This window comes from Epinephelus fuscoguttatus, linkage group LG8 (assembly GCF_011397635.1).
Source record: "Epinephelus fuscoguttatus linkage group LG8, E.fuscoguttatus.final_Chr_v1".
In the NCBI taxonomy this organism is placed as follows: Eukaryota; Metazoa; Chordata; class Actinopteri; order Perciformes; family Serranidae; genus Epinephelus; species Epinephelus fuscoguttatus.
In genome coordinates this window covers 43731443-43754890 of record NC_064759.1, presented here as the reverse complement: position 1 = coordinate 43754890, position 23448 = coordinate 43731443, and the positions used below count along the sequence as shown (strand labels likewise).

Below are 23448 nucleotides of genomic sequence, written 5' to 3'. Positions count from 1 at the left end.
GTTAACCGGTTACAATGGCTAGACTGCCTGTGTGAGTAGCGCGGCTCAGGCATAGCTTGGTTAAGGCTCAGCTGCAACTTATCTAGAGATTCAGAGTCCTGCCTATTTTATTCTGCATGAGGCACGCAGTTCACAACAAAAATAGACAATCAAAATGATCTACTGATCGTCATATTAGCATCATACCAAGAACATTACACCTTTCAGTACAGTTTCAATGTTTATATCTGTAGAATGTCTCAGGCATGGAAAAAATATATCTTTAACTGACTTCTTGTTTTGGTTTCAAATGAAAATCCCTCTAGTGTTTCTGTGGAAAGAATCCCTTGATTTGTTAACACAAGGCTTTAATAGTAAAATATTGATGGCTGGCAGGCAGCAGCGCCACAGCAGTAACGCTGTCTGTGTGAACACCACATGCGTGCCAGCCGCAGCAGTTCAGTGAAATAGCTGTCACACACAGGCAGAGGTAGGCAGTGGCCTGGGCACGAGAGGCTAAAATGTACAAAGACACTGGTATGACAATAGTAAAGAGAAGCTGACATGAACAAAGTTTTTTCTTTCTGTATAGCATAGTGATTATGAGGTTGTTACTGTGACTGTCTTTTTCGTTTTTTAGTCATGAAACCAACATCTGATCACTCAACGTCCTTTGTGTCCCAGATAAAATGCAGAGGAAAATGCTCCATCTCTTTGAGGAAGACCTCATCAAACCTCTCGTTTTGGGCCACAGTGAAGTGATTCTTCCAGTCTCCGATGGTGCCTTATATTCACAGCACATGAAAAGAGAAGGAACAGGTTGCATCATGAATCACTGGTGTGGATATTCAGTGCATTCCAGCAGTTTTCTGGAGTGAAGTACTTTATTTTCGAGTTGTTCCCTCTTACTACTTAATTCATCTTGTCTGCATCTGCTTGTGTCCAAAATGTTGGTCAGTAAAATGAGATAAATACATTCTGGTTCTATACAGTCTGTATGAATACTATACTGTATACACTGTGTAGTATAATTGAGTATACCTGAAATTTATGACAGCGCTAACACAACAATTATGTGACTGTCCAAATATTTAGGGACTGCACTGTATGTATATCAATTCATATGATGGGGACAGAAATGCATGTAAGACACCACCAGATTTCTAACAAATTGCCCCCAGCATAACAAGCCAATAAGTCCTGCAATATTGTTGAAAACTCAAAAGTAACGATTCTGGGGTTCAAGCCAGTGTGGACTGTTAAAAGTTGAAAACTGCTAAGGATCAAGACCTTTGGCCATTTACAACTCCTGCATTAAAGAAAACTAACACATTGTTTGATGATCAGACAGAGGCACAATTATTTCCATCCAAATCCATGCCGAGAGACGCCCTTCTTTGATAACATTGTCGCCCCCTTTTGGACAATTGAATTAACATTTTAAATGCTTCAGTATTTTAATATAATGAAGAAATATACATTTGGTTAAAAATGAGATGAAATAGAAAATGTTGTGCATACAGTACAAAATTGCTACAAGATATTGAATATCACTGTGGGCTAACCATTAAATTGATCGGGACACCATTTGAAACGTGACATCTAGTATCCAAAGAATGTCTGTGTCCATTTTGGTTGTATTTGAATGAAGACTTGTTGAGATATAGATAGGCATGTAACGATATATCGAATTTCGCGGTTTTGTCACAATACAGTAGGGATGTAACGATACCAGAAACTCACGATACGATATTATTACGATAAAGAGTCCACGATACGATACATTATCACAATATCTATTACTGCTAGGCAGGTAGACATTAAAGTGCCATAACAAAGTCATATCAATTAAAACTATAGTGACAGAATATGAAAATGGAAACATTCAGTCTTTTTTAACCTACTCTGAACAAAAGTAGTGTAGTACTATTACTAGAAAGTCATCTGAATGACATCAAATTATGAAGATAGAGTCGTCTTAATATTCATCAAATATACAGAACTTAGAACAATCAGACCCTGCAACAACAACAAAATTAACAAATTACAAATAATGTAAACTCAAAAACACACAATCCCTCAATCACAGATACAGAGAGAGAGAGAGAGAGAGAGGGAGAGAGGGAGAAAGAGAGAGAGAGAGGTGGGTAACGTTAGAGATGTGTGTAAAAGAAAACCAAAATAAATAAAGCTCAGCCATTTTCCTGGAAGTCATAGAAAAACTCAAAAACACACATTCACTCAGTTTGTTCACACCAGGTTTACAATCTTGACATCAAGGAGACCCTAACACTTTCTCAGAACAGGAGATGAGGAGAGGAAAGCTCTGGTCCTGCGCTTTCATGTGATATGCATGGCATTACTGTGCGAGCCTGCATTCGCGAGTAATCCATCCAAGAGTAATGTGTGTACAAAGCTGTATGAAAGCTCTGTTATACATTATTTTAGTGTAACTTTATCTTTTTTTTTCGCTGTGAAAACATTGTACTACCGACAAGTGCTTGGTCTTGTCAGAAAGCCACGATTCTGCTGTTTCACGTGATATGTGTGGCTTCTCGCTATGACGAACGGTCGCGGAGAAAATCCACAGAGAATTACAATCAATCTCCTTACTTTATTCACCATTCTAGCATTTCTGTTCACTTGTCTCGTTTCCTCTGATCACGCACAGGTCAGAGAGTCGAGGTTGAGAGGCTGAGCTGCACGAGTCTGCTCTCACCTGCGCGTGCAGTGGCATGCAAAGGATTATGGGGAATGTAGTCATACGGTCATATTACCGGCTCTGTAGGAGAACGCAGCTATATAATTACCGTGGCATTCCCAGAATTTATTTTATCGCGACACCGTGAAATTCGATAAATCGTTACATGCCTACAATACAGTGGATGTGCTGAATAACGTTTATTAAGTTTTAAGTTTAAGTTAAGTTTATTTCCTTTATTAATCCCCCTGAAGAGAAATTGGGGACCTATACATGCAAAAATTGGAGAGATGTCAGAGTGAGGGGGCTGCCCTTGGTGAGGCGCCCCAAGCGGTTGGGGGGTTCGGTGCCTTGCTCAAGGGCACCTCGGCAGTGCCCAAGAGGTGAACTGGCACCTCTCCAGCCACCAGTCCATGCTCCATATTTTGGTCCGAACAGGGACTCAAGCAGGCGACCCTCCGGTTCCCAACCCAAGTCCCTATGGACTGAGCTACTGCCGCCCCCAACCATGACCCTGAGATTAAAGCTCTGTAGAGCGTACTGGTGATTTCTAATGTTTTTTTGAATTATGGAATGTGAAATGTTTTGAAATTTAGATTTACTGTAGTAAGCCACACCCTCCTTAAGCAATCATTACCAAATTATAGGCATTGACTAAGTCATAACTCTAGATGGCACAAACCGAATTTTGTATGAATCCCTGTAGCTGATTATGATATAACCTTTGCACATTTATGGCATGCTCACATGACAGAATATCCCAAGACTGGTTACTGAAGGTCTGACAGAGCATTCGCAAATGTGCACCAAGTTTGGTTACAATCATTTGAGCCATTTTTGATTTATGAGTATTTCTGTAAAATTGAACTTAAAGACAGATGTTTCAAAATGTATAATTTCAAAACGGATTCATGTACCATAATTTCTTTGATAACTTAGATCAGTGATATCTGTAGATGATCCTGCCAAGGTTTTGGGACGTTTGGACTAACGGTCTGGGACAAGTTTGCAAAAGTATGATTTAGAGAAAATTGAGAAAGAAGTCTTAAAATTTGTCATTTTTAGAGCATCTAAGTAAAGATGCAAATAAATTGAGATTAAAATGGTGATAGAACTTTGATTCCAAGACAAGCCGTACTCGAGATAATTGCAAAAACATGAATTTGATTGTTACAGCGTCACCTTGTGGTCAACAGTTGTCATTTTTTGTACTTCAGAAGTGGGTGGAATTTGCAACCTATCTGCCAATTTTGGTGAGTTTTTGTCATATGCTTGTTAATTCATTAACAAAGCTCAGTTTCTTCGATCAGTGGGGCTGTCATATTAGTGAAGAGTGTCAGACTGAATTTACAAACACACCATGTCAGGTCACTCACTCTCCGGGACCGCAAGTGTTACTTGAATAAGTAAACACTGACCAACAGGACCAGACTGGCTGACCCATATGCTCTCACCCAGTAGATGGATGATTTAACAGGATTGACGAAGGTGGGATGGCTGGCTTTGTGGTTGATTACTGTACCAACCTTACAAAAGAGGACAGCACTTGAATGGTTAGGCTACCTCTGTTTTGTTTTGTTATTGAAGCTTAGCTAATGCACTAAAAAGTTAGCGTTACAGAGAAATCTAATATTCCTCTTAATACCTCCCCAATTTCTGATTGGGTGGACAAGATAACCCTTAATACACACAATAGCTTAATAGATACTATGGTGCAGAAGGCAGAAATACCAGTTTTTGCAGGGTGTTTAGAGCATACTAGCATGATCTGGTACCAGATTCAGGTAGCTAACATTAAGAAAAGGGACCTGTATGTAATATTTTTAGATCTTGCAAATGCATTCGGTTCAGTACCAGATAGCCTCATTTGGAGTGTGTTTGACTGCATATTTTCAGGATATTAGGTTGTTGGCAGAGGCTAGAAATGACAGGTATTATGACAGGGTGTACAATTTCTCTATTACCATTTACTATGGCGATGGAAGTAATCATCAGGGATTCCAAGTAAGTGGGGAGAGACGGCAGAATGGAGAGCATCTTCCACCAATTAAGGCTTACATGGATGACATGATACTGGTGACCACAACAATGCCATGTACAAAGAGGCTACAAGAGAGGGTAAATAAGAACCTCAATTGGGCCAGCATGAAGATCAAGCCTAGTAAGTTTAGAAGCATCTCAACACGTAGAAGGAAGTTAAGTGATAGGAAGTTTAGATGATGAGTAAATCCCAACAAATAGGGAAAAGAGCTTTGGTAGGTGGTACAGTGTGAAGTTGAATGATGAGGAACAGGTGGTGAAATTCAGAAAGGATGTGGCTGAAGGACTGGATAGAATAGATAAATCACAACTTCCAGGAAAGTTGAAGTTGTGGTGTTTGCAATTTGGGCTATATCCTAGGTTAATGGGGCCACTGTCAATTTATGAAATTCCAATATCCGTTGTGGAGAGAATGAAAAGGTTGGTTAGCTCCTATGTTAGGAAGTGGTTGGATGTTGCATTGTATGGAAAAGGGATACTTCAGCTGCCAGTATCTAGTTTAACAGAGGAATTTAAATGTACCAAGGTCAGGACAGAGCTCTTGTTATCTGGGAGTAAGGTTCCAAATGTGGTTCCAAATCCATCCAAGGGGAGGGAGTGGACCCCAAGGTTGGCAGTTCAGGAGGCAGAGGCAGCTCTTAGGCATGAAGAGATTGTAGGTAATGTTCAGTTTGGCTGGGGAGGCCTGGGACTTGGCTCAGGCAAACCGGTATGGAATAAAGCAGGTCCCAAAGATAAAAGAAAGCTGGTTGTGGAACAGATACGTAGACAGGAGGAGATTAGTGGAGGAGAGTAGTGGCTGAGGCTAAGCAGAGACAATGGTTGAATTGGGAAAGTATAGAGAAGAGGAGGCTTAGTTGGAGGGACCTGTGGAATATGGAGGAGAATCGTATTAGATTCCTGGTAGGGGCTACATGATGTGTTACCAACCCCCCAGAACCTAAAATTGTGGGAAAATGGGGCCCATCATGCCCACTGTGTTCAGGTAATGCAACCTTAAAGCATATTTTGTTAGGCTGTAAAGTTTACTTGTCACTAGGCCAGTATACATGGTGACATAACCAGGTGTTGAAAAGCTTAGCTGCAGGCATTGAAGGGAAACAAAGACAGGCAATCAGAGGCCTGACATAGTGTTGTGGTCAGTGAGTCAACAGATAGTTTATTTCATTGAGCTGACAGTTCCTTGGGAAGACTCAGTGGAAGAAGCCTATGAAAGAAAAAAGCTTAGATATGCAGACTTAGGAGGAGAAACTGAGAAGCAAGGGTGGAAAACTAGGATTTGTCCAGTGGAAGTGGGGTGTAGGGGATTCATAGCAAGATCGGCTGTCTCACTCCTGGGGGAACTTGGAGTGCGGGGGCAGAGTTTGAGGAAGACAGTGAAGGAAATGTCAGATGAAGCAGCTAGATCTAGTCAGTGGATTTGGATGAGGAGGAATAATGTCAGTTGGGGGCTAGGGGTGGGTAATATGGAACAAAATCAATATCTCGATATCTTTACCTGGAATTTCGATATAAGATATATATTGATATTTTCCGTAATAAATAAATGGCCGTTTTAAAAGGTGGTGGTCCTACGACAGCGGCGCTGGTATGCAGCCCGCCAGAGAGTTTGATCTGGCAGCTCAGAAGGATCACATTTGAAGAAAATAAAATAAAATTTGAATAAATAAAATGTATACAAGTGAGCACATTAGCGATAGCGACCATCTCCGAGACAAAAGTTGCGGGTCAAAGTCAGCACAATCAAATATGATAGTGACAATGAGGGGAGGGGGGGGCGGCGCTCAGAAAGAGGGACAGGGAGAGGCGGGGCAGAATGTGCGTGTGTGTGTGTGTGAGAGAGAGAGAGAGAGAGAGAGAGAGAGAGAGAAAGAAAGAAAGAGAGAAAGAACCGGCAGCTGTGGAGCGGAGAAACAGGTGAGATGGCGTGTAGCAATGGACCACATCGATGTAAACCATAGCGTCACATTCCATATCTCGTTTTAAAAAATATCGATATATCTGAAATATTGAGATATCACCCGGCCTTAATGGGGGCCAGCAGGGGGACCTACTAAGCAGGGAACATAACTCCTTGAGATCAGGTGGAGAGATCCACCAATCAGTCCACTCTGGAGAAAGTCCAGGATAATGAAGGTTATTTAAGTGTGGGAGTGGCCTATTTGAGTCCCTTATGTTTTAGACCATGCTGCAACCCAGATGAGTGTGTTTGCTGATTCTGTTAGTTTATCTTCTCTACCTCCTTTAACTTTAGCTTATATTGGGAGTTATGTTATGTAGCATGTGAAATAGGGCATGGTGAATGTGCTGAGAAAGTTAGTATCGGCACGGTCACTACTTCAAGCGTGCATAGTGCATAGAGCATAGAGTCTGGGTTTGTTGAAGGTGGCAGTGCTGTTTGGGTTGAGAAAGAGCGTGTCTATGACAACCAATCACATCTGTTATAAGAAAGTATCACACCCAGCAACAGGGTCAACCACACCCCCTCAGTGAGATAAGCCTTATGTTATTTGTGTTATTTACACGATGACATGTAATTTCTGTCTCTACATGGTCACTCATTTACAATTCTCTTCTGCTCCCTGTATTGTGCACGGCAGAGTTCCACCCCGATGCGCACACACACACACACACACACACACACACACACACACACACACACACAGAAACATAGGTGAGCACACTAGAGCGACCAAACCCAACCTGAGTCTGAGACAATTATAATGGAGCTCAGCCCGAACCCGACAGACTTTGTGATTTTTAAGTCCAAACCCGACCCAAGCCTGACACAGTTTGTTACCTGACATAGTTATTGTTATGGACAGTGTGTAAATGACCATTAAAAGACTGCTGTTACACACGCCACTCACACAGCAGCTAATGAATCGTACATCGTAGCCTGTTGTCATTGTACAGTCTGCGTACATCAAACTTGATATCATACCCAGATTTATTACATCCATGTCACACAGTGTAGCTGCACTAAACTTGTTAAGATTGCTAAAATCTCAGTCTGTGGGAGACTTTATTTATTATCAACTCGAGGCTGAGCAAAGTGAGCCACAGTGTTGAGTTTCTGTATCAACTAAAGCGGTAAATGCTCTTACCTTTCCTCATGAATCTTCCCTGATGGTGGCTGAACAGGTCACCTGGCACCTGCTCATAGTTGGCCTGAGGGATCTTCCTCATGTTGTTGAAGGTGCTGTGTTTCACCACATTGGTCAGCTGCTCATCAGTCAGCTCTTTACCCAAGAACAAGGAGATCCTCTCCACTGCTGACTGCAGGTCCTGGACAAAAGACGCAGGAGTAAGAACTAAAGATCTATTTTCAAAACCATTTTTACAGACTGATACTTCTTAGCATAGGACATGTCAGCTTATGGACATGAACATAATGATTTTAGCTCCTACTTGAATCATCTCTTCATAAGTGATGAACAGCATGTTCATATCATCCTTGTGTGAGTACCAAGTCTTAATATGCTCAAACCAGCTGCACCCAAACACTGCAATGAATAACGCACAATGTTAGTGTCACATGGCAGACTTTCATCAGGAACTACACAGCTGAGAAATGCAAACATTGTTTTGTGAGTAACAGAGAGCTTACCGTCTCCTCTCATGAATTTCTCAAAGAAGTCATTGAAATCCTTTGGAGTTTCCAACATGTTTGCAAGCTTATGGAAGTAGAAGTAAGACACAAGGACATCTTTGGGATTTCTTGCCACGTAGATGACCTACAAGAGGAACAGCCTGGGTATCAACTGTTTATTGGGGACTGACTGCACTTCTGAGAGTTTCAAATGATATTTTGATGGCCTCTGATGCAGGTGACTGTTCTATGTTAGTACTTCTTGACCTTATTTATTTATTTGGTACAGTAGACCATCATATACTCATTAAGAGGTTACGTGGTGTTGGTATGTTAGGCTTATAATTAGACTGGTTTTAATTCAATCTCACTGACAGGAGTTTCTCCATCTTTTTTTTCAAGACTTCATGTCTGTTTCCTCTCCACTGTCCTGTGGAGTCCTGCAGGGCTCAGTTCTGGGGCCTAGATTTTTCTCTTTATATTTGTTGCCCTTTGAATAGATCATAAACAGATATAACATTGCATATAATTTATATGCAGATGACATCTAACTCCACTTCTCTTTCAAACCTAGTGAGACTTTTAGGTTATAAAGACCTACTGAATACCTTAAAGCTATTAGGGCCTGGACAGCAGACAACTTTTATAAGTGTAGTCCACTGATTGTGTGCATTTGAGTTAACTTAAAGTCTACTTAAAGTACAGTTAAAGGTACTGTAAAGGTAGAATTCAAGTATAAAATATAATACCTAGATAGTAACATAGTATTGTACTTAAAGGTGGAAATATATATATAAATAGTGATTTATAAGTATGATTTTAAGTTCACTTAAAGAGAACTTGCAAGTGTACTTGTAGTATAAAAACTGAAAGTCATTTTCAGCATTTTCTCAATGACCCCCTAACCCCAAACTGCAACATATTCAATCCGAAGTTCTAAACAGAGTTCACCTGACACAATATAAACTACACAAAATGGGACTTACAGCGACATTTGTACACACTTGGGTCCCAAGCGGGACCCAAGCGGGACCCAATCCCAATGCAGCCCTCTACTCTGCAGTTCTAGGAGATTTGAATGGAAACACATCCAACATATACTAACATCACCCAGATGTGCTGATCACCAGAGCGGGAAAAAAAGGAACTGGCGGCCAGCACCTTATCCCTGCTGCTTTTAGGTAGCCTCAGGATGCAGAATGACATACGTTGTATGTCATTATATAAATGGAAACACACTGAACATGATAACATACAGTACGACATGACCCAGATGTGAGGATCATTGACACCCTTCTACGTATGATGTAGTCTGTAAAGACATGACGAGACACAGCAACCTTTTTTCTTCTTGTGGCCTACTAGTGGAAGTGGGGCAGCGTGGATCAGCGTGGATCAGTGTGGATGAATTAAAACCTGCTTAAATGCACCACATAAATTCTCCACTCCACTAAGCACCAGTATCCATGACAGGATATTGCCAGCCTAGGAGGAGCACCATGGTAAACATGATAGTATAAAAACAGGAATAAGATGTTTTGTTTATAGATGCGTTGATGTTAATAGGTTGTAATTTATTCTAAGATTAGATTATTAATTGTTTATAGAATGTCTCAAAAGTTGGGGAAATGTAGTAGTACACTCACTGGTTACAATGACATTATAGTGTGTTATGAACTATATGTATTACATGTTTGTATCCTCCTTAAAATGCTGAACAGGGGGACCCGGAGTAGTTTCAGTCATTTTCAGTGTGTAGGTACAGTGCCCTCCAAAAGTATTGGAACAGTGAGTCCAATTCCTTTATTTTTGTTGTAGACTGAAAATATTTGGGTTTGACATCAAAAGATGAATATGGGACAGGAGATCAACATTTCAGCTTTTATTTCCAGGTATTTACATCTGGATCTGATACACAACTTAGAAGATAGCACCTTTTGTTTGAACCCACCCATTTTTCATGAGAGCAAAAGTATTGGAACATGTCACTGACAGGTGTGTTTTGTTGCCCAGGTGTCTCCCAATTACATTGATTATTCAAACAATAAATAGCACTGAATGTCTGAGCTCAGTTTCAGATTGGGTACGATAGATTTTGCCTGTGCAGACTGCATTTAGAGGTGGAACCAACATGAAAACCAGAGAGCTGTCTATGGGTGAAAAAGAAGCAATTGTGAATCTGAGAGAAGATGGACAATCAAACAGAGCCATTGCACAAACATTGGCCATAGCCAGTACAACCATTTGGAATGTCCTGAAGAAGAAAGAAACCACTGGTGTACTAAGCACCAGACGTCGAACAGGTAGACCAAGGAAAACATCAGCAGCTGATGACAGAAACATTGTGAGAGCTGTAAAGAAAGACCCTAAAACAACTGTTAGTGACATCAGCAACAACCTCCAGAGGGCAGGAGTGAAGGTATCACAATCTACTGTTCAGAAGACTTCATGAACAAAAGTACAGAGGCTACACCAGAAGATGCAAACCACTCATTAGTAAGAAGAATAGGAAGGCCAGGCTGGAATTTGCCAAAAGGTACAGAGATGAGCCTCAAAAAGTCTGGGAAAAAGTTTTATGGACTGATGAGACAAAGATTAACTTTTTCCAAAGTGACGGAAAGGCGAAAGTTTGGAGAAAGAAAGGATCTGCTCATGGTCCCAAACATACAAGCTCATCTGTGAAACACGGTGGAGGTGCTTGGGCTTGGGCTTGCATGGCTTCTTCTGGGACAGACTCTTTCATCTTCATTGATGATGTAACACATGATGGCAGCAGCAAAATGAACTCAGAAGTCTACAGAAACATTTTGTCTGCTAATTTAAAGAAAGATGCAACCAAACTGATTGGGAGATCCTTCATCATGCAGCAAGATAACGACCCAAAACACACTGCCAAAACAGTGTCAAAAGAGTTCATCAGGGGCAAGAAGAGGAAGGTTTTAGACTGACCAAGTCAGTCTCCAGACTTAAACCCAATAGAGCATGCATTTTAGCTGCTGAAGAGGAGACTGAAGGGAGTAACCCCCCAAAACAAACAACAACTGAAAGAGGCTGCGGTGAAAGCCTGGAAAAGCATCACAAAAGAAGAATGCAAAAGTTTGGTGATGTCAGTGGGTCACAGGCTTGATGCAGTTGTTGAAAGCAAAGGATTTGCAGCTAAATATTAAGTCTCATTCATTTTAATCTATTTTAAGTTTATATGTTCCAATACTTTCGCTCACCTAAAAATTTTGTGTTCCATTACAAATAATGCTATCTTCTAAGTTGTGTATCAGATCCAGATGTAAATACCTGGAAATAAAAGCTGAAATGTTGATCTCTTGTCTCATATTCATCTTTTGATGTCAAACCCAAATGTTTTCAGTCTACAACAAAAGTAAACGAATTGGACTCACTGTTCCAATACTTTTGGAGGGCACTGTATATACAGCTGCTTCAAGCTGACCTTGCCCTTTTTCTGGCTGAGAGCAGGAGGCATGAAGTGGAACTGCAGATGTGTGACCCTCAGCCGGGGTGATGGGGCCAGGATAAACATCTCTCTGTTACCAGTCACCTCGATCCAGGGGATGAGATCAGCATTGGAGTAGTTGCTGAGCTTACTGATGGCTGTCAGATCTCCCTTTGTTTCAATGAGCAGCAGGATCTGCTGCATCCAGATGGTCCCTGTCAAACAGAGCAGACAGGCCTAATTCCCACACTTTGTGTGTACAATGACAACAATTAGATCAGCCATGTGTATGAGTACACCTCTCCTGTTCTGTGTGGAGCTTTGTCTGTCCTGCTTTCCCTTTGAGTGTTTTCACAATGCACACTTGTCTGGCAGATCACTTGATATCCTGCTCTCTGCTGAAATCAAATTGCAACACACAAAAGAGCAGGACATTCATGTGTACATACTAATCAGCCCTGTACCTTCCCCTAAGCTGAGACTTCCAAGAATCACGCTGACCTTAAGTACACTCAGTCCCACTGCAGGACACTGGTCACAGCAGGAGCCTGTGCTGGAGCCCCCTTCCATCTTTACTGTCCTCTCACCTGACTTTGGGTAAGTGACGACAAACACATCCGAGTCTCTGATCTCCAGGTTGTAAATCTGGTCCACATCATCTGGATCATGAGTGCCATTGATCAACTTGAAGCCTCTGTGTGCCACCAGTTCATCAGGCTTGATGTCATTTAAGTCCATGATAGCTAAAGCAAAATAAAAGGACATGTGGTCACCTTAACCCATCCTTATCCACGTTTTCTGTTGCTGTTAAAGCAGTTTAAAGGGGAGCTACGCCCATTTTCCAAATTCATATGTTATGCTCATTCTCTAACACAGTCGAAAAATATAAATAAAAGTCTACAACTCTCTCCCAAATCCAAAAACTAGAGAGCTAAAGCTAAAATTCATTATGTCATAGGGTATAAAGTCTGGAGCTGCTCCATAGACAATGAATGGTGAAAGATGTTCTAGATCAGTGGTTCCCAACTGGTGCATCCCGGTCCAAAAGTAGGTCACTGGCTCCGTTCTGAAAGGACTGCAAGTGACTTGCGAACATGTCAAGTTTTGTAAAAACAAAAACACTTTATATTGAAGTATAGTGAATTTCCAGCACAAAGCTTATATTTTGAAGTGCTGTTTCCTGCTGTGGAGTGAGTGACTAACGGACAGCTACTTGACAGAGACAAGTATGACACTGAATATAATAAACTGTGTGGACCATGAACCAATGACTGATGAGAATTCTGGACCCTGAGGCTGGACCAGTAGGAAACCACTGCTCTAGATGACACTGAGAGCATTCTGGGAATGTTCTGAGTTTATGGGTACAATTTCTGTTTCACAACTGAGAACACTACAATAGAATGAAGCTCATTTGAGTATAAAAAAGAGAACAAACATTCTGAAGATTCACAAAATCATTCTCGCTTTCACTGTCTATGAAGCAGCTCTAGACTTTACACCCTATGACATCACATGTGTAGGAGCCATTTCATAGTTTAATTGTTTATGTGTATGTGTTTAGTTTGTTTTTTTTACCACTAGAGGAGGGAGGTCTCACTCTGATGCTATTTTTAGTTAATCACACAGGTAATTAGCAGCTGCACATTCACAGGTGTTACAAGGGTTTGTTGATTATCAGCAGTCAGAGCAGAGCGGTGGTGGAAGCACACGGTTCTTACCGTATGCCAGCATTTTGTTTCAACCCAGCAACATAATTTGGTATGTAGTCCTTTTCTTTTGGATTTATATTTTTTGCAATAAATGGGAACGTCACCCAAAAGAGAAACTTCTTCTGGACAGTTTAATTTAATGGACTGGAGTACGTGTTAAGAACATTCCTGAGCCACCGCAGGTGACTAATTAAATTTTTGGTTTATGATAGTCACCATAACATGTTTGAGACTTCCTTCTCTGGTTTCTGGCTTTGAGACAGGTTTAGAAATTAACTTCAGTCAAGCCAGCCCTTACTTGGAAAAATACGGCCCAAATAACCCTGTATGTTGCTTAGCAGTTGGTGCAGGGGCTAAAATCCCATTTCATAGTTGGGGGGGACAATAAACAGTAAAATTTTAGAGAATAATTCCAGGGGGAAAAAAAAGGAAAAAAAAGTTGTAGCCTGTCTTTTATACAGCATCTTTACCGCAGTTTGACACTTTAATCTTCTCTCTATCTCTCCAACAGGCAGGCATAGGACCTTTCTTAGCACTGGCTGAGTCCACCTGCACATGTCCAGATTTAAAACAAAATGACTGAAATCACATTAACATGTACACAACGACAACAGTCAGGTGCTGAGTGTGTCTGGAGCAGAGCAGGTCTCTGTCTCCCCTTGCGCAGTAGTGTGAATATTTATACTATTAAGTAAATGGAGAAAACATGTCTCTCATTGTTTAATAGCAGCAAAACAATAAGGCTTCATTCATTAAAGACAGAAACTTGATCTCTCTCCTTCTCTCCCTCTTTTTTCTCTGGCTCAGGTGTGTGGAATGGACCCTTCGTCTCTGGCTGGATGCAGGAGCAAAACGGGGTTTTTTTTGTTTGTTTTTTTTTAACCGGCAATGAGATCATACCTTTAAAAAAATGTTTGAAAGAAAAGTAACTAAAGAAAATGTGTAATACTGAATATTTTGTTTGTTTACAAGGTATTTTGAATATTGAAACCTGTTTTATTGACCTGTTCGTAATAAATTACTTTTTTTGGACTTTAAACGTTTATCTCAGCATTGCAAGTTATTGATAACGAGAGAGTCGAGACTCAAGCCAGCAGCAGCCACATGTAGAAAAGTGGACATACAGTGAATGTCTATACTTATGAGAAATGGCTTAACAACTAAACAGTTCCTGCAATTAAAGGGATAGTGCACTCAAAAATGAAAATTCAGCCATTATCTACTCACCCATATGCCGATGGAGGCCCTGGTGAAGTTTTAGAGTCCTCACATCCCTTGAGGAGATTGGCGGGTAGAGCGGCTAGCACACCTAATGGCTGACAGTGTCCCAGACTAACGTCCAAGAACACAAAATTGAATCCACAGAGTACCTCCATACTGCTCATCCGTAGTGATCCAAGTGTGCTGCAGCCGCGACACAAAAAGTTCTTTCGAAAAACATCATATGAACTCTGTTTTTAGCCTCACTGTAGCCTGTAGCTCTGACTGTTTCTCTGTGCTCCACGCTCACGTGTGCGCGCTTGTGCGAGACCAGCGAAAGCATGAGCTTTGCTCACCCGTGTTTACATCACGTGACACGTGCACTGCAGGGAGAGACAGCAGAAAGATACAAGATAATTTGCACTATGGTCTTTTTAGCAAAGGACAGCCCAACATGTCTGAAGACTTTGAAACTGAGAAGGAACAGCATTTCTTTGTTGAGCCGTATTTGTTTGAGTCCGAGTATACGGATGCAGAACTCAGACTACTGGACGAAGCAGCCGCCGCAGCTCATGAGCCTCAGCCAGCCGCAGAATACCGGAGTCGAGCACTGGAAACCTGGTGGTGTAGTTGTTTCAAATGCAAAGCAATGCCAACGGATGAGGAAAGTCTTTGCTGCTCAGAATGGGAATTGGCGATGCCTGCACTTGAGAATCTGGACATCAGTACTGACGAGACTGCTGCTCTTCAGAGATCACCAATCACCCTGAGTGCGCACACGTGAGCGCGGAGCACAGAGAGGCAGTTAAAGCTACAGGCTACAGTGAGGCTAAAAACAGAGTTCATATGACATTTTTCGAAACAACTTTTTATGTCGGGGCTGCAGCACACCTGGATCACTACGGATGAGCAGTATGGAGATAATCTGTGGATTAAATTTTGTGTTCTTGGACATTAGTGTGGGGCGCCGTCAGCCATTAGGTGTGCTAGCCGCTCCCCCCGCCAATCTCCGCAAGGGATGTGAGGACTCTAAAACTTCACCAGGGCCTCCATCGGCATATGGGTGAGTAGATAATGGCTGAATTTTCATTTTTGGGTGCACTATCCCTTTAAACTGGTTTATAAACAGTGCGCTGTCAGATCTGCCACTGCGCACCTCACAACCGTGCGTAATATGACTATCACTAAACTCTGAGCTTAATCATTAACTTTTAGCTTAGCACAGCACTCGTAATTGAGTAGGCTTTACATTGCAGGAGAAATGTTGCAGACAGTTTATATTATCAGCCTGGGCCTGGGGCTTGTTGTAACAGTAAATGGGATGTGTTGTAACTTGTGTAAGTTAAACAGGTACAGCTTTACTGCAGAGGGGTCATGTCCCTCCTGTCCCCCCCGGGATTTCGTGTAATAGTAGACATTAAGGTAAGAGCGTGTAAGAACAGACTTCAAAATAAAAGCTCAATTCCTGTGAATCACATTCATTCAACAAGTCAGTCAGTGTGTCATGAATAAATTAATAAACTAATAAATGAATAAACAAGTAAAAATTAATACGCAAATGAACAGAAAACAAATGAATAAATAAGTAATATTAGATAATAAATTCAAATAATAACATAAAAGAATAACTACTATGCCTACCTGGAAACTGCATTTCAGACAAAAAAGAGGACTCCAACTGGGTTAATATGTATTCAAATTAACAATAAACACCAGACTAAGCTGACTTGAAATGTCAAAAATCCGTCCAATTAGCCCTGTATGTTATTTTGTGGTTCGTGTATACGGTAGGCATTACGGTAAATGTGTGTAAGAAGCAACTTCAAAATAAAAGCTACGTTCCGGTGAATCACATTCAACAAGTCAGGCAGTCAGTTGGTCATAAACAAGGAAAAATAATCTACATCACAATGTCCTGAAACTCTCTGAGTGGCACACTGGTTTAGTTTTTTATCATTCTGAAATCAAAGTGTTCTGTGGCAACGTGACATTTCCTTTTAATTTATCTGAATGTAGCGAGAAGATAGCTCATAGATGAGGGTTTAGAGGGCTTTAATTTTAAAAATCCACATAGTTTCCTGATACTGTCTGTGTGGCACTCTGAGGTGGTCTGTTAAGAAGCACCCTGTTACTACAAACATATTCACTTGGGATTGTTAATGACGCTCTTCAGAGGTGTACTGTCATTTCAAGTCCAATTGGTCTGGTGTTTATTGTTAATTTACTGACACAGCTCGAGTCCTCTTTTTAGTCTGAAATACAGTTTTCAGTTAGTAGTTATTCTTTTGTGTTATTATTTGCATTATCTAATATTACCTATTTATTAATTTATGTTTCACAGGAACTGAGCTTTTATTTTGAAGTCAGTTCTTACACGCTCTTACGATAATGCCCACTATAATGCAAAACACCGTGGGGGGCAGTTGGATTGTCCTTTTTTTTTGTGAAGGCTGGCTTGACTGCAGTGGAAAAACTACCATCAGCCACGAGCCGAGTGCTGCTAAAATATGTAAGTGGCTGCTGGATTTGCCTCATTCACCAGACAAAAATCAAAGGTAATCTACTGAGTGGCAGGTAGATTTTGAATTCCACCAGCCAGTCAGCCACTGTGGCAGCTGGGCAAAAAAGTTCATTTCCAAGCCTGCTCTGAGAAAGAGGAGCTCACGTTCACAAATATCAATTGAAATAACACACATAAATCTAAATTTAGGCGGGGTCCTTTAAAAACAGCAGCAGTAGGTTTTCATTTAAAAATGATACATATTAATGACAATGGCATCACTTCATCTCTCATCATTCTCCAGCACACATTACCGAACTACACAAGTGTATGGGGTGCCGTTTGTAAAGTGTCTCACGCTGAAAATAACATCAACATTTTGCCACATTTAGCTTCAAACAATGTTTAAAAAAGTATTGTGTTTAACGTCACCTTTTACCACATTTAAAGCAATATTTGTTAACTTAGAAATATATTAAATAGTTAAATCTAAATATTAAATGTGGCACCTAAATGTTAAATGTTAAATCTAAATATTAAATCTAAATCTAAATGCTAAATCTAAATCTAAATCTAAATGTTAAATCTAAATATTAAATCTAAATCTAAATCTAAATGTTAAATCTAAATGTTCTGGGTGAAACTAAATATTTAGCTAATATGCAAATTCACACTGCCGGTCACCGGAAGTACCAAAATAAAAGCTCGAGATGGTCAGACTGTTTATAGAATCAAATAACGAATTAAAACCAACTTATCGGGGGAAATGGACACTTGAATATACATTAGCGTGATAATTACTACCTAAAATAACAAGAAACGTGTTTGGAGAAACAACCTAAGCTAAGCTAACAACCGTCAGTTCTTAGCCCCGTTTGCAGTGTCTGTAATGACTCATTAACTCTTAAACGGTCCGTGAAAAAAATATTTTTTCCAGCGGATGTCTTAGTTACAACATGATTGAGCTAGCAAAGCAGTTTTGTGTTGCGATGTGTGGTATTTATTCAGTTTTGGGAAATCACGATGTCTAGAAAGCACCAGTGGCCGCAGCAGCAGCAAAGCTATCAGGACGTCATCTGTTAAATGTCTCCCATTGTCGGATACGGCATGAAACTACTCCAGTTAGCTCAATCATGTTGTAATTAAGACATCCGCTGGAAAAAATATTTTCTTCACGGACCGTTTAGAGTTAGTGAGTCATTACAGACACTGCTAACGGGGCTAACAGCTAACAGTTAGCCCCGCTAATCTACGATAACCATGTTATTAATTTCAGAACGTGATAGTAATGTTTGTTCAGTCATAGTGTTTATAGGCTTTACAAACACCAGATTAGTCTAAACGGTGATACAGTGACGTGAAAAACGTGAGATGTGCATATATATATGTAGCTAAACTCCGCTGGTTTTCTACCCGGAAGTATTTGGAAACAACAAGGTGATTCCCTCAGAAGGGACACTAACAGCTCAAAGTACACGTCAAATAAAATTTCTCCAAACACGTTTCTTGTTATTTTAGGTAGTAATTATCACGCTAATGTATATTCAAGTGTCCATTTCCCCCGATAAGTTGGTTTTAATTCGTTATTTGATTCTATAAACAGTCTGACCATCTCGAGCTTTTATTTTGGTACTTCCGGTGACCGGCAGTGTAAATTTGCATATTAGCTAAATATTTAGTTTCACCCAGAACATTTAGATTTAACATTTAGATTTAGATTTAGATTTAATATTTAGATTTAACATTTATATTTATATTTAGCATTTAGATTTAACATTTAGATTTAGATTTAATATTTAGATTTAGATTTAGCATTTAGATTTAGATTTAATATTTAGATTTAACATTTAGATTTAGATTTAGATTTAGATTTAATATTTAGATTTAACATTTAACATTTAGGTGCCACATTTAATATTTAGATTTAACTATTTAATATATTTCTAAGTTAACAAATATTGCTGTAAATGTGGTAAAAGGTGACGTTAAAAAAATCACAATACTTTTTTAAACATTGTTTGAAGCTAAATGTGGCAAAATGTTGATGTTATTTTCAGCGTGAGACACTTTACAAACGGCACCCCATACAAGTGGAGCAATTGGAAAGTTATCTAAAAGTAGGCTACTCCTCTTTATGTCCAAGTGACATCATAGTTCAAATACCACAACGTAATAGGGTTTCACATCATGAACAAATGAAAAGTTGTGTCACATCTATTTCTATCAACAAGTTGCATACCTGCTCTGTTCTCCTTCTGTCCGATGCTGAGTGAAGCACGTCAAGTGTGGTTAATGTGATGTATTCACCCCTACCATCAGGAATACCTGCACCAACACACTTGGTTGCTATAAATACGCTCCAGCGCTCCCACCTCTTTACGTCTGCTGAAAACCGGAGATACGCATCGACCGCGCGTTGTTCCGCACTGACAGAAGAGATAGAGCTCTGTTCTCATCGCATTACAGTGAAGACAGAGGGGGAGGAGCTGGAGCTATCCCACAGGAAAAACCTCAGTGTTGCTTAAGCAACGTTAAAACCCATACATGGTTCACACCCTGCATGATAAGATATCTGAAGCCTGAGAATAGTGGCCCAAACATGAAGCAAATTGTGTTTAAAAATATGTTCACTAACACGTTGTCTAGGTTTAAGAAAGCGCATATATGATACAGTAAGATTCAAAACCGTCAAAACTTCTAGGACTGAGAACCTAAAACTAAACTATCCTAATGCTAACTACTAAAAGATCCCAGGACATTTATTCCATCAGTCTCAACCATTCCCATGCACCTCTCTCTTAATTATTAATTAAAAATGTAAAGAGTGTTATTTTGTTTGAACATTGAAAGGGACACATATCAAGTGGGGGTGTCTGGGGGTTGTCCCCCAGGAAATTTTGAGCCTTAAACACTTCATTCCCTGCATTCTGGTGAATTTTTGCATCACTTTATGGTGGACAAGTACTTATGTATAAAGGAAAACAAAATTCAGGTGGCAGATGACAAAATAAAAATAGAATAGAACAGACTACAGAAAAACTCTCAGGCATTCTATACTGCTTTCATACATTTATTCTTCTGTAGATCAACTTGTCTTATTTCATGCTGTCTGCTGAGTCAACACACCGTTTTTACTGTGTACACCTGATCGGCACACGGCTGCTGCTACTAGTTTTACCTCTTGGCAAAGATGAGTTATGAAAGCAAATGCCAAAATGTCCGTAACAGGAAAAGTCATTTATTATATAGTGGTAAATATTATCAATGTCTGTTAATTAACTAGCCCCTGGCCTCAAGTCATAATTGCATGAGGCTCCTGGGCAAAATGTGTTGAATATCCCAGCATTAGACCTGTTATGCCAGCTGAATACTGACATCTATCCAACTCCATCCCCCCAGCTTGTATGTCAGACTTATGTTAGAAATTTGTAGTCTCCAAGTCCTCTCTGAAATAATCCTGATGACAACACTATGACATCATTGATGGTATTTTTTTTAAACATGACAAAACATTATATTCACAGTCTGCGTGTAGTATTAAACATTTAATGTGGGCCATCGACTTTTAAATGCATCCAGTGGTACCAACCATGTCATACCAGCTTCTCAGGAAGGGAGCTAAATAACGCTCCAAAGCTAGGCAACATTTTGACAAGGGAAAGACAGCATGGCCATTTCAGAGGTCCCTTGACCTCTGACCTCAAGATATCTATATGAAAATGGGTTCCCACCAGTGTCCCCTTTACAGACACGCCCACTTTATGTTTATCCAATGCAGTTTTTTGCATGCAGTATAATGTGTTACTGTATTTGAATATTTCTGCATACTGGGGTCCCTTAGAATTACACAAATTTGGTGTGACTGGAAAGCTGAGACTCCTGTAGATTCAATGAGCCCAGTTTTATTGAAGTGTGATGTTAGTCCCATAGCCATTTCATTATAGTGAGACCATTTGTTTGAAACTTGACCTCAGTGTATAAAATGACATATAGTGACCTCTAGGATTATTCCAGCCCCATAAAACTTTATAGCAAAACTAGAGACCTTAAGCATTCAGAGGATGGATGGCTTTCATAGATACATTGACAGTAAGGTGGTTTCTCAGCAGTTTCCAGAACAGAAGTGTTCACCATCCAATTCCTGAAAAATGTAATTCTTACAGAAATCTCCTCATGTCAGAAGCTTTTGATATCAAATCACAGCATGGATTTTTCTGTGGTGTTCCTCATGATCTTGGTGTATTATATCCCTATTCCATCAAGGTTAGCATCTGTACGCAGGTGTTTTAAACACGGGTAACCCTGCCAAAAACAGGCTAAACTCCTTACCCATTGCCAGTAGACCAGTACTCTATAGCAGACATGTAAGTCTTTCTGTATGTCTTTTTTTTGTTTTCTTTTGGTGTGTCACGGACATGGACAGGCTGGGAAACAGGTTAGTAAACAGCAGAGAGGAGCATGGAGGCCTATGAAAACTTTAAGGTGGTAACTTCTTTTTATATATCTTTGACTTCTTTAGTCTCTTTAAAACTCAGTATAGACTAATTTGGATCGATTTTTGAGCGCTGCTTGAGTGGAGATGGCGGTATTTTGTGAGGTGCGTCACTGCATCTTGGCAGTTTAGGGGCTAAAATTAGTGCGTTCACTCAAGTGTCGTGTTTCCTTCAATGCCAATCACAGCTGGGGCTGATAAATAGGCGTGGCTACTGCAGGGTCATTTGAGCAGTGTGTGAATGCCAATTGTTACCTTTCCCATTACATTACTGTAAAAACCAGATGTAAGTGGGTGTTAGTTTTTTAATCAATTCTCCAGTAGTCAAAAATGCTTAAATGTAGCACCAAATCTGTGTAACAAATGGTATCAACCCTGCAAAAAATGATGTATCAACTTATAAGACATAAGTGAACATGGCAATGGCCATTATATACTTCCATCACAATGTTCTCAACCCCTATGCACTCTAAATTTTCAAAGTTTGAATAGTTGTCTCATCAAAACACAATGGTTATTACATATTTATGACTAAAACAACTTGACACACAGTGCTGAGCATCTCAAATTAATGTGTAGTGATGTATACCGCTTCTGTGTGAAATGTACTGTTGATTTGGCTTTCCCTAAAGATTCCCTATGTTGACAGAAATGGGTCCATGTGGGTCTTAGAGGGTTAATTTCATTACACTTAATTAGGGGTTTTGACACTTTAAAATTCTTTAAAAGGAAACTAAATCTGTACAAGCATATCTATGTTCAGTATGAATTCTAAAATTCAGTATTCATCCTTTTAAAGAGTGGAGGCACATCCTGACGTTCTCCCACATTCTTCTGTCTGTCTCAGCTGTACGGGGACTATAGTGAACAACAATTTATGTCAAACAAGTCAAACAACAGTTTCTGGACTGCATGTCCCTCCTCACTGCTGTCAGCTCAGAGGGACACCTGCTAGCTGACAGCAGTGGTATATTTTTTGTTTTACTACTTGCTCTATTTGGATTTACAGCTGTGCCAGATTGCCTATTTTTTATGTCTGACTTTACTCGCAGGTATATTCAGTGACTTGGGATTTGTTGTGTCACTCCTTTGATTGATAGTTGTCAGTAAACTTGCTTTTTTTCTGTTTTAATATGACTGTAAACTGATTATTTGGGGGTTTTGGACTGCTGGTTAAACAAAACAAGACATTTGAACAAGACACCATGGTATTGATGGGCTTTTTTTCCAATAATCTACAAGACTGACCAACTAATCAGGGAAAAAATTAGATTCTGACGACCACATGCTCAGTTTACTCAGTAGGTAACAGTCTGAATAATAATAATAATTAAATATATGACATTTACTGTGTGAAAGAGCTCCTCTGCAGAGCTCCCCCCTAAGATTAATGTTCTATATTATGAAACTGTAATCCTTTTTCATAATGTTATTATAATGTTAGTGGTGGTGGTTTTTATTCTCGACTAGGCCTTGTCTAGAATAAAATGTTTTATGACCAGCTGTTGGAGTCCCTGCTGTTTAACCTAAAATCATACACACACAGATGACCCTGCTCAATTTCTGATGAGGCCTGTACAAGCACATGACTGCTGAGTGATGATTTAGGTGTGTCAAAGGAAAGCGGATGACTCACGTATGCAATCAAATATTTGATGTTTTTCATCTTCACTTGTGATTTCTTGACAGCCAGATGTAGGAGGACTCTGCATTTTTCCTGTTGGGCAGGGTTCTTTACGGACAGTCAGTTCCTCACTCACAATAACCTTTGACTGCTAACTCTA

At 40.0% G+C, this 23448-nt stretch overlaps 1 protein-coding gene across 2 annotated transcripts; it reads right to left on the bottom strand.

The window, feature by feature from the left end:
* Positions 1–326: 326 nt before the first annotated feature.
* Positions 327–23431, bottom strand: LOC125892875 (amine sulfotransferase-like). 2 transcript variants are annotated; one of them, XM_049583206.1, is made up of 7 exons: positions 23301–23431; positions 12348–12503; positions 11758–11975; positions 8331–8457; positions 8132–8226; positions 7828–8008; positions 327–763 (listed from the first exon to the last, which is right to left on the bottom strand). In XM_049583206.1, exons 1-7 carry the CDS (start codon positions 23374–23376, stop codon positions 639–641), a joined length of 978 nt encoding a protein of 325 aa, XP_049439163.1. In that variant the 5' UTR covers positions 23377–23431; the 3' UTR covers positions 327–638. The 2 variants fall into 2 exon arrangements, with proteins under 2 accessions (XP_049439163.1, XP_049439164.1); XM_049583207.1 differs by lacking the exon at positions 23301–23431 and adding an exon at positions 19412–19708.
* Between the last annotated feature and the right edge of the window lie 17 nt (positions 23432–23448).

Coding starts and splice junctions, on each gene's coding strand:
- LOC125892875 (XM_049583206.1), bottom strand. CDS start 23,376: ATGCAGAGTCCTCCTACATCTGGCTGTCAAGAAATCACAAGTGAAGAT. Junction 12,504..23,300: donor TCAAATATTTGATTGCATAC/GTGAGTCATCCG, acceptor ATTTTGCTTTAG/CTATCATGGACTTAAATGAC. Junction 8,009..8,131: donor CTTATGAAGAGATGATTCAA/GTAGGAGCTAAA, acceptor TCTTTTGTCCAG/GACCTGCAGTCAGCAGTGGA.